Here is a 15,455-nt window from a genome sequence, read left to right as displayed (position 1 = left end):
TGCTCATGTGTCCTAGGAGACATGCACAGGCATTGCTCATGAATGCCCCATACCAGAAACAACCCAAATGTCCATCACCAGGAGAAGAGGCAAATAAATTGTATTGGAACATCCAATAAAATGCAATGCTACATTGAAATCTATGAATGCATATTACAAAGTTCAAATGAATCCAGTTTACTTTTCAGTAAACTCTACTGAACCTAACATACATACAGAAAGGTACACAAGTTATCATTGTACAGCTCAATGGATTTTCACAAAGTGAACATAGTCATGTAACCAACACCCCAAAAGCTATATATTACCCCATTAGATGATGAGTTTCTTTAGAGCAGAGACAATAATCCCTTATATTTTCATTACCTTTGACTTTACTAATATCTTTTGTACACTCTATCTCATTTAACCCTCATAATATTCCTAAATGTAGACCAAGCAGGTATTATCAATACATATCCCTCTGTTGTGGAAATTGAATCTCAAAAAAGCAGAAAGTCTTGGCCAGTCAGGTGGATACCAGAAGGGCCAAAATGAGGATGCCCAGATCTCCTTGGCCTTAATACATCAGTCTTTCTCCTACATGATACTGATCTGGTCAACTGGACTTATTAGCCTCCAAACAGCATCTTCCAGTTCCAACAACCCATGATGTTTGGGGATCATAGACTTCAAAAAGGAGTTAAATATCACCTATCTGGGACCAGAGGGAGGCAAATGCAATATGGTTTCCCTGCTGACTCAGCAGTCAAGAATTCACCTTTCAATGCAGGAGATGCACATTTGATCCCTGGGTCAGGAAGATCCTCTGGAGAAGGAAATGGCAACTCACTCCAGTATTCTTGCCTGGGAAATTCCATGGACTGAGAAGCCTGGCTGGCTGCAATTCATGGGGTTGCAGAGAGTTGAACAAAAGAAAGCTGAGTACTGAAGAATGGATGCTTTTGAACTGAAGTGTTGGAGAAGACTCTTGAGAGTCCCTTGGACTGCAAGGAAATCCAACCAGTCCATCCTAAAGGAAATCAATCCTGATTATTCATTGGAAGGAATGATGCTGAAGCTGAAGCTCCAATACTTTGGCCACCTGATGCAAAGAGCTGATTCATTGGAAAAGACCCTGATGCTGGGAAAGATTGAAGGCAGGAGGAGAAGGGGACGACAGAGAATGAGATGGTTGGATGGCATCACTGACTCAATGGACATGAGTTTGAGTAAGCTCCGGGAGTTGGTGATGGACAGGGAAGCCTGGTGTGCTGCAGTCCAAGGGGTCACAAAGAATTGAACATGACTGAGTGACTGAACTGAACTGAACTAGTGACTATACAACAACAACAAAGTGTACCAAGCAGTCCTGGATTAAACAATGTGCTCTTGGGCTTGGGAAAAGCTCCTAGAATCCTCCATTTTAGTGTCAAAGTGCTATATTTTTTTCCCTTTTTAAAACTGGAATATAGTTGATGTACAATATTATGTTAGTTTTAGGTATATTACACAGTGATCTGACATTTGCATATATTTACCACAACAAGTCTTGTAACCATCTATCCCCATACAATGTTATTACAACATTATTGACCATATTGCTTATGCTAATATATTACATATTCATGACATTTATTTTATTACCAGAGATTTGTGCCTCTTAATCCTCTTCACCTATTTTGCTCCCCCCACTTCCTCTCTTCTGGCAATCACCCATTTGTCCTCTGAGTCTGTTTTCATTTTGTTCCACTGGTTTGCTTGTTTTGTTTCTTAGTTTCTACATAATAAGTGAGATCATATGATATTTATCTTTATCTGACTTGTTTCACTTCGTATAATACCCTCTAGGTTCATCCATGTTGTCACAAATGGCAAGATTTCATTCTTTTTTATGGCTGAGTAGTATTCCATTGTGTGTGTATGTGTACATACACATACCACATATTTTTTCTCTATTCATATATTGATGGATACATAGGTTGTTTCTGTATCTTGACTGTTGTGAATAATGCTGCAGTGAACATAAGGGAACATATGTCTTTTCAAATTAGTGTTTGGGGGGGGGGTTGAAAAATACCCAGAAGTGGAATTGCTGGACTGTATGGTAGTTCTACCTCTAATTTTTTGAGGTATTTCCATACTGCTTTCCATAGTGGCTGCACCAATTTACATTCCCAACAGTGCATGAAGGTTCTCTTTTCTCCATATCCTTTCTAACATTTGTCATTTGTTGTCTTTCTGATTATAGCCTTTCTGAAAGGTGTGGAATGATATCTCATTGTGGTGAACAAAATTTTTTTACGTTATGTTTTGAGTAAAAATTCATGAATAACATATAATTTGTTGTATGTAAATTATACCTCAATTAAGTTGATTTTCTAAAAAAATGATTCATACCACTGGTAGTCCCTTGGGTGGTTAATGCAGTCTGGACCCTTCTCATTGGTTCAGTAGTAGCCACAAGATGGTAGACTTGAAGTCCAGGGCAAGATCTATGACATGAAAGAAAATACTTGAATAAACATAAGTTTACCACATGCATGAGAAGAATCAATCAATATGTCAAAGATGTCAATATTCTTTAAGTTAACATGGGTTTTGCATCTCTTATGTGTATATAGACAGGCTGGTTCTAGTTTTTTTTATTTTACTTTTGGCTGCACTAGTCTGCATTGCTGTTCATGGGCTTTCTCTAGCTGCAGCAAGCAGGGGCTACTCTTTAGCTGTGGTGTGCAGTCTTCTCATTGCAGTGGCTTCTCTTGTTGCAGAGCATGGGCTCTAAGGTGCACAGTCTTCAGTGGTTGTGGCACAAGGGCTCAGTAGTTGTGGCTCACGGACTCTAGAGCTTTGGGTTCAGGAGTTGTGGTGCACAGGTTTTGTTACCCAGCAGCATGTCAGATCTTCACTGACTAGGGATTGAACCTGTGTCCCCTGCATTGCAAGGTGGATACTTAACCACTGGATCACCAGGGAAGCCCTTAGTTTTTATTTTTAACAATAAGGCAATAAATAAGCAATAAAATCCAGAAGAATTCTGATAAGAATAATGAGGTACCAACATTCCTTTCACTTATTTTAATATAGTAATTTAAAAGGTGGTACTGAAATCAGTGGAAAATAATAGAAGATTGAGGAGATCTAAATAAAAACAAAACACATGGTAATAAAAGTTATAGTTCTAATCAGTGGGGAAAAGATGAATTATTTAATAAATGGTATTGTAACATCTAGGTAGCCATGCAGCTTACATTAAGGACAAATGACAAATGGATCAAAATGTATGTATAAAAATGGAAGAAACAATCAAAGGACTAGAATAAATAAAGATGAAAAAATTTCAGTAGAAGAGTGAGGAATCCTTTTCTAAAACACAAATCCAGAAGCCATGCAAAAAGTAGGGGGGGATATATATACATGAACATACATATATGTATATATGATAAATTTGACTACACAACACTCAAAATACCATGAGAAAAATAAACATGCAAGTGCAAGAAATACTCAGAGTACAACCCAAAGGAACATATAAAGCACTGGTAGACAAATAACTCAGTAGAAAAATGGATAAAAGATTTGAACAGACAGTTCACAGATAAATAAAAATGCATTCATCTTAGACATATGAATCTATGCTTAAATTCACTCTTATTAAGGAAAAACAAATCAAAATTCCACTGAGATATCATTTTTAATCTAGTAGGCTGGCAAAAATACAAAAAATTGATAATACACTGGGATAGTAAAGATTCAAAAAAACCAGTTCTTTCACACAGTCCTTGAGAGACTGAAAACTGGTATGGCATTTATGGTGGATAATTTGGCAGTATCTATAAAAATCATGAATATTCATACCTTTTGACTTAGGATTTTTCTCTTCTCAGAATTAATCCTTGTAAATATTTTCACACATGGGAATTATACTGTACCAGGTCATTCTATACAACATAGTAATATCAAAAGATCAGAAACCATCTAAATATCCATCAATAGGTGACTGGTTAAATAAAATATGATACATACATACAGAAGAAAATCATGTAACTGTCAAAAATAATAACAAAGCTTTTAATGTACTAATATGAAAACAAACCTCTCCAAGACAAATTAAGTGAAAAAAGTGTAAGACTATGTACATGGTATTCTACCACGAGTCTGCCAGGGATAGAAAATAGATACTTGTTGAGACACACATCAGTTCAGTTCAGTTCAGTTCAGTCACTCAGTCATGTCCGACTCTTTGCGACTCCATGAATCGCAGCACGCCAAGCCTCCCTGTCCATCACCAACTTCTGAAGTCTACCCAAACCCATGTCCATCGAGTCAGTGATGCCATCCAGCTATCTCATCCTCTGTCGTCCCCTTCTCCTCCTGCCCCCAATCCTTCCCAGCATTAGGGTCTTTTCCAATGAGTTAACTCTTCGCATGAGGTGGCCAAAGTATTGGAGTTTCAGCTTCAACATCAGTCCTTCCAATGAGCGCCCAGGACTGATCTTCTTTAGGATGGACTGGTTGGATCTCCTTGCAGTCCAAGGGACTCTCAAGAGTCTTCTCCAACACCACAGTTCAAAAGCATCAATTCTGCGGCGCTCAGCTTTCTTCACTGTCCAACTCTCACATCCATACATGACTACTGGAAAATGGGACACACATACATGTATGCATATAAAATCTCAGATAGTCACAAGGATCTGACAATAACAGTTGCCTCTGGAGAAAAGGATGGACTAGGGGATGGAAGGGAAGAGTTTTCACTGAATATAACCATTTATTGCTGTTTAATTCTGGACTATGTCATTGTATCACTTATTCATAAACATTTGTTGCCATCATTGTTCAGTCGCTAAGTCATGTTCAACCCTTTTACAACCCTATGGACTGTAGCCCCTCCGGGGTCCTCTGTCCATGGGATTTCTCCAAGCAAGAACACTGGAGTGGTTGCCATTTCCTACTCCAGGGGAGCTTCCCGATCCAGGGATTGAATCTGCATCTTCTGCATTGGCAGGAAGATTCTTTACCCCTGAGCCACCTGGGAAGCCCTCATAAACATTTAAATATATGAAAATAAACTTAAATCAAAGAGAACACAGGAGGTCAGTGAACAGACCAGAACCTACCAAATTCAACCAGTAGCCCCTACATAAGTCTGAGACTGAGTCAGGGGGTGAAGACAATGAGGTTTGGTTGCATGTCAGAGAGGGTCCCCTGCCAGGCTCAAGTTAGAGGGGGCTCTCCTAGTAAGTGACTGAATGTTCTTGATCTGCCACCAGACCCCTGGGCTGGAGAAGCCACCACTCACTGTCTGTGCCCCACTGAGCAGCCACTGTGGGCCTGGTCATCCCTCCTCCGCAGCACGGGCCAGGTGCAGGAGTGACAGGCTCTCAGGCAGGGCTCCTGACACCTCAAGTGGGCGCTCCCCCTCCAGTGGCTCTGGGCTTCTGCAGTATAACCCTGAAAGAGGGCTGTGCACCCGAGGACTGCACTCCTGGACCTTACCAGCCTCTGACTGGTGCCACTTGATTCCCTCCTTCTTGGCAAAGGTCACCCCACGAGAAGACCCGCTTCTTTGGTGTAGTGAGAGCATTTACGATCTAGTCTTTTTTTTTAGTTTATTTTTATTAGAATATAGTTGCTTTATAATGTTGTGTTAGTTTCTACTGTACAGCAAAGTGAATCAGCTATGTATGTGCGTGCATGCTAAGTCACTTCAGTCGTGTCTGACTCTGTGTGACCCGATGGACTGTAGCCCACCAGGCTCCTCTGTCCATGGGATTCTCCAGGAAGGAATACTGGAGTGGGTTGCCATGCCCTCCTCCAGGGGATCTTCTCAACCCAGGATCAAACCTGCATCTCTTCTGTCTCCTACATTGGCAGGCAGGTTCTTTACCACTAGCACCACCTCTTTTTTTGACTTTCCTTTCCATTTAGGTCACCATAGAGCACTGAGTAGAGTTCTCTGTGCTATATAGTAGGTTCTCATTAGTAATCTTCTTTATACACAGTATCAAGAGTGTATATATGTCAATCCCAATCTCCCAGTTCATCTCAACCCACCCTCCCCCCTTGGTAAGATCTAGTCTTTTAGCTTCTTTCCAACTGCACCCCTGCAGTGGTCTCCAAGGGGCTGACACTTGCAGAGTGGTGTGGGGGGCGGGTCTGGCTCACCGAATCATGCAGCAGACTCCCCATCATCCAGCCTCAAAGGCTCGCTCTTTCAGGTTACATGCAAAGCTGCCTTAGTTTTACCCCATACAGGGTACACAGAAAAATCTGACTGCCTCCTGGATTAGCCCTGGTGGGAAAACCACCCAACAGGAGAGCTGCTGCAGAGGGGGTTGCCCAGCATCACAAGCTCTGTCACCTCTGCCAGAAGCAGTGGAGTCCATCTGTAGACACTGCTGATGGACCTCTGTCCTCAGATTTCACCTACCTCACTGGGCCCTAAATCCTTTTACTGTCAAATTTCAGAGGCACAGAATTAGATTAGTGATAATATTCAGTTCGTATCACACCGATACCATGACATCCATGTGTTCTCCAGGGGAATCCCAGGAGGTGAGGGATGAGAGGTGTCCCCATGACCTGGAGCAGCTGACAACGGTGCCCTTGACGGTTTCCTTGCTTCCAGCTCATGGCAATGCACTGAAGTTTACAGACACTGGGCAACATGGATCTACAGATGATATTAGCTCCTTTTAGCTTAAGTAACCTGCCCAAAATGTGGTAAAATTGGGCCTACAAAAGGACCTTGGATCAAAATAACACTAACAAAGCAAGCACAACTGAACAGCAACAAAAAAGGGGCAAGCCTGACATATCTCCTGTGAATTTACAAGGTTTGAATCAGCAACCATCCAACAATCAGGTCTGACAGTCAGCCAAAAAGGCTTGAATTCATCAAATTTATCTAATTTATACTATTAGAGGTATATTAATTTACACACATTATTGTTAACTATCAGCATCACATGAAGTACACAAATGTAAAGCAAGACATTTCAATAGCTGTGTGCATGGTGGTTTAGGGAAAAAAAGGCATCAGAAAATTTCCTTTTTTTTTTTTTTTTTCAGATAGTGAAGTGCAGTTTATTACACCGGCGGGCCCAGGCAGAGTATCCTCTTAGCCAAGGACCCTGACCAGCATTTGTGAAAATCTTTTATACCCCATGTATATGTGTCTGAACCCACCACCCAACTTCCTTGTGACTTACATAAACAAAGGAAAGGTAAATACAATCACAATAACTCCATCATTCATGTGTTATGTGTTCAAACAGTCAATAACCAATAAGCCTGAGGTTACATTCCAAACAGTCAATAATCAATAAGCTTAAGGTTACAGATAAGAATTTATGACTTGTCCGGAGGGGGTCTTATCCTTCCATTGTCATTTCCACAGGCACTAAGCACAGAGTTCAGAGTCCACTAGAGAGGTGGCCGAGCATAATCAGCACGAACAGGCCTAAGATGGAGTCCAGGCCCTATGAATTCCTTCTTCATTCCCCCCTCTTGATGCTCCTAGTTTCCGTAACAAGCATCATTCATTGAGCCCTCTGGCCACCCACATGAGAGAAGGCTATCAACCTCTGGGTTACAAAGTTCACAAGACATTGTAAGAAGCAGGGCCCACAAAGCAGTATGATTAGAACTATTATGACAACAGTAACAATAGTTTTCCACCAATCTCCCTTTACCCAGGACAGGACCGAAGTCCAAAAGGGAATATTTTCATCAGACATGGCTTTCACTTGATTTTGCATATCTTCTAAGGCAGTAGATACCTTTTTAGGCAGGTCAGGGATGTATACACAACATTCGACTTTAATTATGGTGCAAGTCCCTCCCTGGGCTGCTGTGAGTATGTCTAACGCCATCCTATTTTGAATTACTGCCCTTCTCATCTGAATTTGTTCTTCGTTCAAGGCTTGAATGGCTTTTGTACTGTCTAAGAGGGACTGTTTAGTGAAATTAGTTAAGGCCTCCACCTTAATCATGATATCCGTTGTCCCTACAGAGGGTACAAACAAGGCAGCAAGATAGTCATACCATTGGAACACAGATCTTGTCCATCTTGAGTGCAGATAGGGCAGGTTTACTGGAGGTTGATGTAGGCTAGGCTTAATACTGCCATGGGCGAAAGTAAATCCCAGTGTGCAACGCCCTACCCAGCCAATTGGTAACCATGGCCATAAGTTAAGCCCACAGAGCCACTGGGTCCCGTTGGGGGCTACCCAACGGATTCCAGGATTATATTTCCAGTCAGAACCGGGCCACTGAACCGACTGATTGGGGTGATAGGTAACGTCTATGATTTGTTTACATTGTTCAGGAGACAAATGACCCATATATTTTAATTCTTTTGGGTCTAGGTGGCGGTCTTCAAATCCAACTTTGTGTTCTTTTTGTTCCCAGCAAATAGTAGCAGGAACAATCAACTGTCCTTTCTCAGGAGTCATCCAGAAATATTCATCCCAGACCTGGTAGTATTGCTCAAGGTACCGGGAGGCCTGTCCCCCTTTTGTAAGGGAGCCCTTCTCTTTTTTATTTTTCATATATGAGGTATAAGCTCTTGTAACCTCCGTAAGACTAGTGTTCATATTAAATGTAACCCCATGTCCCTGGCCCATTGATGGCCTTTTCTTACACCAGGAGAGCAAAGAAAGGTTATGATTGGTGAGAGAAAGGAAAGTTCCTTTCTGTTGTTCCAAGAAGGAGCACAGTGGTATAAAGTCTTCGTAACGAAGTGGCGACACCCACCAGGGGAGTCCGTCCATAACTGACAGGGGCATAGCCCCACATACCCAACAGTTGGAGGAACTGTGGAAGTCCGCGTAGGAATGTGCCCATGAGATGAAGACGTTGTCCTGTGCAGGAAGAGTGGTCAGGTTCAGAACTGCATTGGTGAGGCCGAGTAGCAGGAGTCGTTTACCCAGCTCCATCCTAGAGAGGGCTCGTCTGGAACCTTATTGTCTTCTTCCTCTTCAGAATGATCTTGGTTTCCCGAGGGTCGGTGGGGTCCTTCTGGGTGGTCCACTCGGCGTCTTCCGGGTCAGCGTGGTATGCCTTCTTCGCTCTGGTGTGATGGATCCAAGGGGCAATGCCTGCAACTTTAACTGCGGTAGGGGTGGTTAAAACAACAGTATAAGGACCTTTCCATCGGGGGGCCAGTGAGTCATGTTTCCAGTCTTTCACCCATACCAGAAAATTTCCTTTTTTAAAAAAAATCTCAAAATAATCTTTCTTGTTAATAGCAAAATATAAATTATTCAATCTTGATTACATTTGACTTAAGAGTTTATGATATATTGTACATAGATTGTTGCTCCAAGTTGCTAAACATTTTCTGATTTTATTTCCAAAAAGACTTTTCCTAGTTAAAGAAAAACTTTAGAAATAGTAAATGAGAATTAATGCCAGGGTGTTCTGAGTATCTTGCATCTGATTCATGAAACAAAAGAAAGGCTGTGTTCAATTCTCAAAATTTGGTGCCAATATTGCATATTCAACAATCTACTTAGAACATCCATTTAGCACATAATCTATAATTAAGTGTACAGTTTTTTAATCATTGTTCAATGCCAGGCCATGAGCAGAAAATTAAAATAGTGAGAATTATATTGTTGTTTTGAAGAGAAGAAATTATCTTAATTATTTTTAAATTACCTCTTCACAAAGTAGAAACAGAAATTCATTCTGTTGTATTTTTTAGGATCCAAACACAGAAAACAAATTTATATGGTAGGTGAATTATGTACTTATAAACAGCTTAAATCTAAGAATCATTAAATATCTTAACACCTTTAATATCATGGCTTCAGAAAAGTATTTTGTTGTTCATTGAGCTGATCAGTCCACAGTTTAATATGACCAGATATCACCTCCTCCTATTCAGCCACCAGGGTAGGAATGATGACTCGCTTCTTGCATGCTCATGACACTTCATACATAAATATAATATGGCACTGCCCACAAAGAGCCATCATCATGGCTCATTTTGCTTTGCAACTGACTAGATGAAATTCTTCTAAGGCTGAATCCACTTTTCTTTTTTTCCCTACATCTCACAGAGTGACTGATGTACAGTAGACATCAGTGAGTATATGTAAAATTAATGTATCTTACTGAACTATCTGTACCATTTCTGAGGGTATATATTTCTGCTTCCATCAGATCCACTCCATCCAGATTCTCTTCCTCTGCTCTGCTCTGTATCTCAAGGCTGATCCCTGAAGACTCCATTTCCAGGTGCCTTCATGGGTCTGCAGTGGGAGGTTCTGGAGGGAGAAAATCCAGCCCTCTCCATGTCAGATGGCATCTCCAGAGTAGGGGAATTTCCTCCCTGGTTTGAGCTCCCATAGGAAAGGTCTGCCATGATTGTAGCTTTTACCAGTGGCCCTTGCCCTGGGCTCTGATTATTGCCTTACCCTCTCTCCCACCTAACAGTAGTAGTGCCTTCTTGCTACTGGTAATCTGTGGGATTTCTAATTTCCCCTATTTTATTTCTCAGCTTTCTTATCACCTTTGTAACCAATTCTCTGTGTTACAGTTCTTCTGTTCTAAGTTCTCATGTGGCTTCCATGGCTTTCTTTTTTTAAATTGAACTCTAATTGATTGTCTATTTCTTAATTAGACCCTGACAGGTTAACTGCCCATGAAGAAGAAACTGATTAAAGAATGATAATGATAATCACAATAGTTTATATTTATTAAGAACTTACTGGGACGACTCTGGGGTCCAGTGGCTAAGACTCTATGCTTCCAATGGCCTGGGTTCGATCCCTGACCAGGGAACTAGATCCCACACGCTACAGTTAAAGATCCTGCATGCTGCAACTAAGAACCTGTACAGTCAAATTAATGAATTAATTTTTTTAAAAGCTACTCACTAAGATCTAAGCCTTATGCTAGAGATTTTATATGTATTAACTAATTTAATCTTCCCAATAACTCTAAAAGGTACTCCCATTTTGTTTCAAGAGGTGACACAACTTGCCAAAGTTACACAGTCAGTGGCCCAAGTAAGTCTTGAACCTGAGTCAGTGTGAATCAAATTCATACTCATCACAGTCATTCATCACCATAATGCATACTGTACAAACATCAAACAATATTTTGATGAACAGTATTTTCAAAATAATAAATTTTCCAAAGAGTATTTTCAAAAAATACATATATACAAAAGTGTCGATGACATAATATTAAGTTTTTAAAAGTAAAATAGAAATCTTCATGTATAGGATCATAAGAGGTTTTTTTTTTTTCCATTTAAAATATATGTATTTATCTCATAAATGGTACTGGATTTCTACATGGTAGAATTACAGGTCATTTTTATTTTCCTTCATATGCACCAATACTCTTTTCTGAACTTTTCCCTTTTGAAAAATGGATGTGTATGATCTTGTGTTAGTGAGGATTAGGTATGATACCTCCAAGACTTCATCAGATTCAGACTAATGCCCTCTTGTGGCTCCATCCACCTCAGCGTGCCACCTCAGAGGCTTCCCATTCCCATACCAGTGGCGGGAAAGAGGAAGAAGTACCTAGCCCTTTAAAGAAGTCTTCCTGGAAATGTCATATCCTTCTTGTTTGTATAGCATTGACCAGAAGTTAGTCACAGGGTCACCCCAGCTACAAGGGAGGCAATAAACATAGCCATTCAGCTGAGTGCCAACATGGGCTCAGTTAGTTAAGAATGGATGTGCAGCCAACTGATATTCTCTTGCATAGACCATTATAACCAGTATAAAATAAAAAATAAATTATGTTGCTTTAATTGTTTGATTCTACTACATATTTCCTAACTATGTCCCATTTATATCCAGAGATATTTAACCTTTCAGCCTATTACAGAGGGTATAGTACATGGGGAGTGATTTTTTGAAATAAATTTTTAATTTTGGAAAACTTTAGACTTACAGAAAATTGCAAATGTAGTACAGAGAGCTCCTCATTTACCCAGTTTTGGTTTCTCCAAATACTGTCATCTTAAATTACAATGGTGCATTTGTCAGAACTAAAAAGGCAACATTGGTACATGGTATGTTACCATTAACTAAACTCCAGATTTTATCAGATTTCACCAGTTTGTCCTTTTTCTGTTCCAGGATCCAAATCAAGATCCCACATTACATTTACTTATCATTTTTTCCTAGTTTTCTCTGGTCTGGGACAGTTTCCCAAGTCTATCCTTTTAAAATTTGTGTTTCTAATGATCTCCACAGTTTTGAGGAGTACAGACCAGGTATTTGTAGAATGTCCCCTGGTCTGGGTTTGTTAGGTGTTTTCTCAAGGTTAGACCAAGGTTACAGGTTTGGGGGCAGTGCAGTGCAGAGGTGAAGTGCCTTTCTCATCACATCCCATCAGGGCTGCCTGCTATCTACAAGACATCTCAAGGTACCCACTGACGATGTTAACCTTTGTCACTTGATAAAGGTGGTACTGGCAAGATATCTATACTGTAAAGTTATTATTTTTTCCTTTCCTATATGCTACTCTTTGGAAGTGAGTAACAATCCAGCCCATACATGGAGTAGGAGGTGAAGCTATCTACAAAGACTGTTTGGGATTCCTCTGTAAAGAAATGTTGCCTCTTCTCAGTGAGGGAGTAAAATGGATTGCTTTTGCTTCAAGACAATTAACAAGTGATGAGAACATCTTTATAGGCATTGTTGTCAGTTCTGGGATACCCTGCTGTATCCCTAGTTTCAAGGAATATGTGATCTTGTCAAGGTCAAAATAATATAAGCAAAGAGTCATGGTCCAAAGTGAGAGGTGCTCTAAAAGGTATTTGTCCCATGGAGCCTGGATTGCCCAGGTGGGAGAAGGTTTATTCTCTGGGAGAGAGATGGTCAGGAAAAGCCTCTAGGAGGAAATGACATACAAAGTTACGTACATTTATTTGGTTAAGTAAATTGGAGATCCCATTAACCATTATCCCAAAAAAGGACAAAAGGTTGGCCTGCAGGCTGTGAAACTGGCAGTGTTTGGTTTGCTGAATTTGAGGTGGGAATGTCCAATAGGCATTTGGAAATTATGACCTGGATCCTGGGAAGAGGAAGGAGTTTAAGAGATAGATTTGGAAATTTCCCCTGGGATGGGCAGAGTCTCAGGGGGCTCTCAAGAGGGGTCAAGTCTTATCAGAGAGCATGAAGAATGAAAAGGGGGGTAAAGGAGAAAGTGAAAGGATACAAAGGTCCCTCCTACTTTTAAGGTTTCTCAAGGTACCCAAGGCTGAGTCTTCACTCCATTACAATGTGAAGTGAGACCACATTTACTGCAAGAATGAAGTGTGTGTGGATGGAAATCAGTCAGCACCCAATCTCAAAGCAAATACACCACACGGGGATTTTTCAATGACTTAATGATTGTGTGATGGATAATAGATACTGAGCATGACTTCTATCTCCCTGAACCCTTGCGATAAGATCTCCAGCAAGATTAAAACCAAGGAAAGATGTCTTTTTCTTGACTTTAAAATGTTCAGGTATGTGTTTCTGCTGATCATGTTATACCTGTTCAACATAGACAATAAATAAAATTAAGAAACAAGTCGTAAAAGTTACTCATGATCATATTTCACAAAATAATTAACTAGAAGTTTTATATATGAACACACACACATATACATACAACAAATAGATCTCATAATATATTTACACTGTGGAAAATTTTTAAATGATAGTTATATGTAAAAATTAATGTATATAATCTTCTGGAAATTTTTTTAATACCTATCTTTGCATACCTTATTTTTTTAACCAAAATAAATGGAATCACACTGTGCACATTGCTCTATAACTCTCTTTTGATGGAGAGGGAGGTGGGGGGGGGGTTCAGAATGGGGAACATATGTACACCCTTGGTGGATTCATGTCAATGTATGGTAAAACCACTACAATATTGTAAAGTAATGAGCCTCCAATTAAAATAAATAAATTTATATAAAAATAAATAAAAATATTATCATTAAATCATCATTATTACTATCATGAACATTATTAATTATTGAAACATGTACTTTTAGGGAAGCCTCACTATTCTCATTTTACAGATAAAGAAGCTGAGGATGACAGACATTAAGTAAATTGTGACCCAGAGTCATTTTAAGCCAGTCTTACAAGAGTCCAAATCCATAGACTTTCTATCAATAAATACTCATTTAGAACATTGGGTTAAAATTAATTGTCCAATATAGTAAAATTACAAATACACTGTATAGCACAGAGAATTCTATTCAATACTCTGTAATGACTTATATGGGAATAGAATCTTTAAAAAGAGAGGATATATGTATAACTGATTCACTTTGCTGTACAGCAGAAACTAAAACAACATTGTAAATCAACTATACTCCAATAAAAATTAATTTTAAAAATAAATAAAATTACAAATACAATATTCAACTTATAATATTAATCACTATCTTATTTTCCTTGTAAATGTACAAAATTTTAATAGTCTTTAATAAGGAGTTAGTATTAATTCTGGTCCTATTTACAAATTTAATTAAATGCTGTAATCATTTCAAATTGAATTTTGAATCTAATATAGTCTATTACCTTTTTAAGTATTTCAATATCTGATTTACAGGGAGACCTCTCTCAAGTATTTAAGAATATTTGGATATCCAATAAGTTAAATATAAATAAGAATCTTAAATGCCTTTCATACTTCCCATACTGTTTATAAAATAAGTAAGATTTAAACACTAAACCACAGACTTAAACAAATTATTTAATTACACATTATAAGTTAGGACTGCAAACCTAGCATGTCAAATTCTTTTAAATATCACAAACACCCAAAATACCAATCAGAAACCAACCCATTAAAATATAAATATTATTGCTGCTTGTTTCATTTACTTCTTCATCTTTATGGTGAATTCTAAGTAACTTTGAATCAAAACACACCTATCCAGTTCTACTGACTGGAGGAGTAGCCTGTATTAGATTAACTCTCTTGCCAATAACAACTATAAATCTTCGATAAGATATAAAAAACAACTGTATGAAGACACTAGAGACCAACACAAAGTAGGGAGAAATGGAAAGGATATTATCCTTGCAGAAGAGAAGCTTACTGGGTGAAAATGAAAGTCACTCAGTCAGGTCTGACTCTTTGGGACCCCATGGACTGTAACTTGCCAGGCTCCTCTGCCCTTGGAATTCTTCAGGCAAGAACACTGGAGTGGGTAGCCATTCCCTTCTCCAGAGGATCTTCCCGACTCAGGGATCAAACCCTGATCTTCTGCACTGCAGGTGATTCTTTGCCATCTGAGCCACCAGGAGACCCACATTTAATAAGCTTTCCCCTGGGAGCATTTCATAGTTTACTGCAGTGTGTCGGCAAATTGAGCTCAAGCAGAGAGTAGCATCACCTTACCTGCCTTCTGAGAAATCTGTATGCAGGTCAAGAAGCAATAGTTAGAACTGGACATGGAACAATGGACTGATTCCAAATAGGGAAAG

General features: G+C 39.4%; 1 protein-coding gene and 1 long non-coding RNA gene across 2 annotated transcripts in view; both read right to left on the bottom strand.

The window, feature by feature from the left end:
• Positions 1-15,455, bottom strand: part of SPESP1 (sperm equatorial segment protein 1) — a 128,484-nt gene that overhangs the window by 65,092 nt on the left and 47,937 nt on the right. The window contains exon 2 of the mRNA XM_081511927.1: positions 2,380-2,474. Coding sequence (XP_081368053.1) covers positions 2,380-2,474 — 95 coding nt within the window. The remainder of the gene's footprint in view (positions 1-2,379; positions 2,475-15,455) is intronic.
• Positions 7,322-10,256, bottom strand: LOC145514338 (uncharacterized). Its single transcript, XR_014060069.1, has 2 exons — positions 10,119-10,256; positions 7,322-9,095 (listed from the first exon to the last, which is right to left on the bottom strand). It is a non-coding gene; the product is annotated as an uncharacterized LOC145514338 (long non-coding RNA).

This window comes from Giraffa tippelskirchi, chromosome 7 (assembly GCF_054371585.1).
Source record: "Giraffa tippelskirchi isolate mGirTip1 chromosome 7, T2T-mGirTip1v1.2.pri, whole genome shotgun sequence".
Taxonomy (NCBI): Eukaryota; Metazoa; Chordata; class Mammalia; order Artiodactyla; family Giraffidae; genus Giraffa; species Giraffa tippelskirchi.
This window is presented reverse-complemented; position numbering and strand designations above follow the sequence as displayed.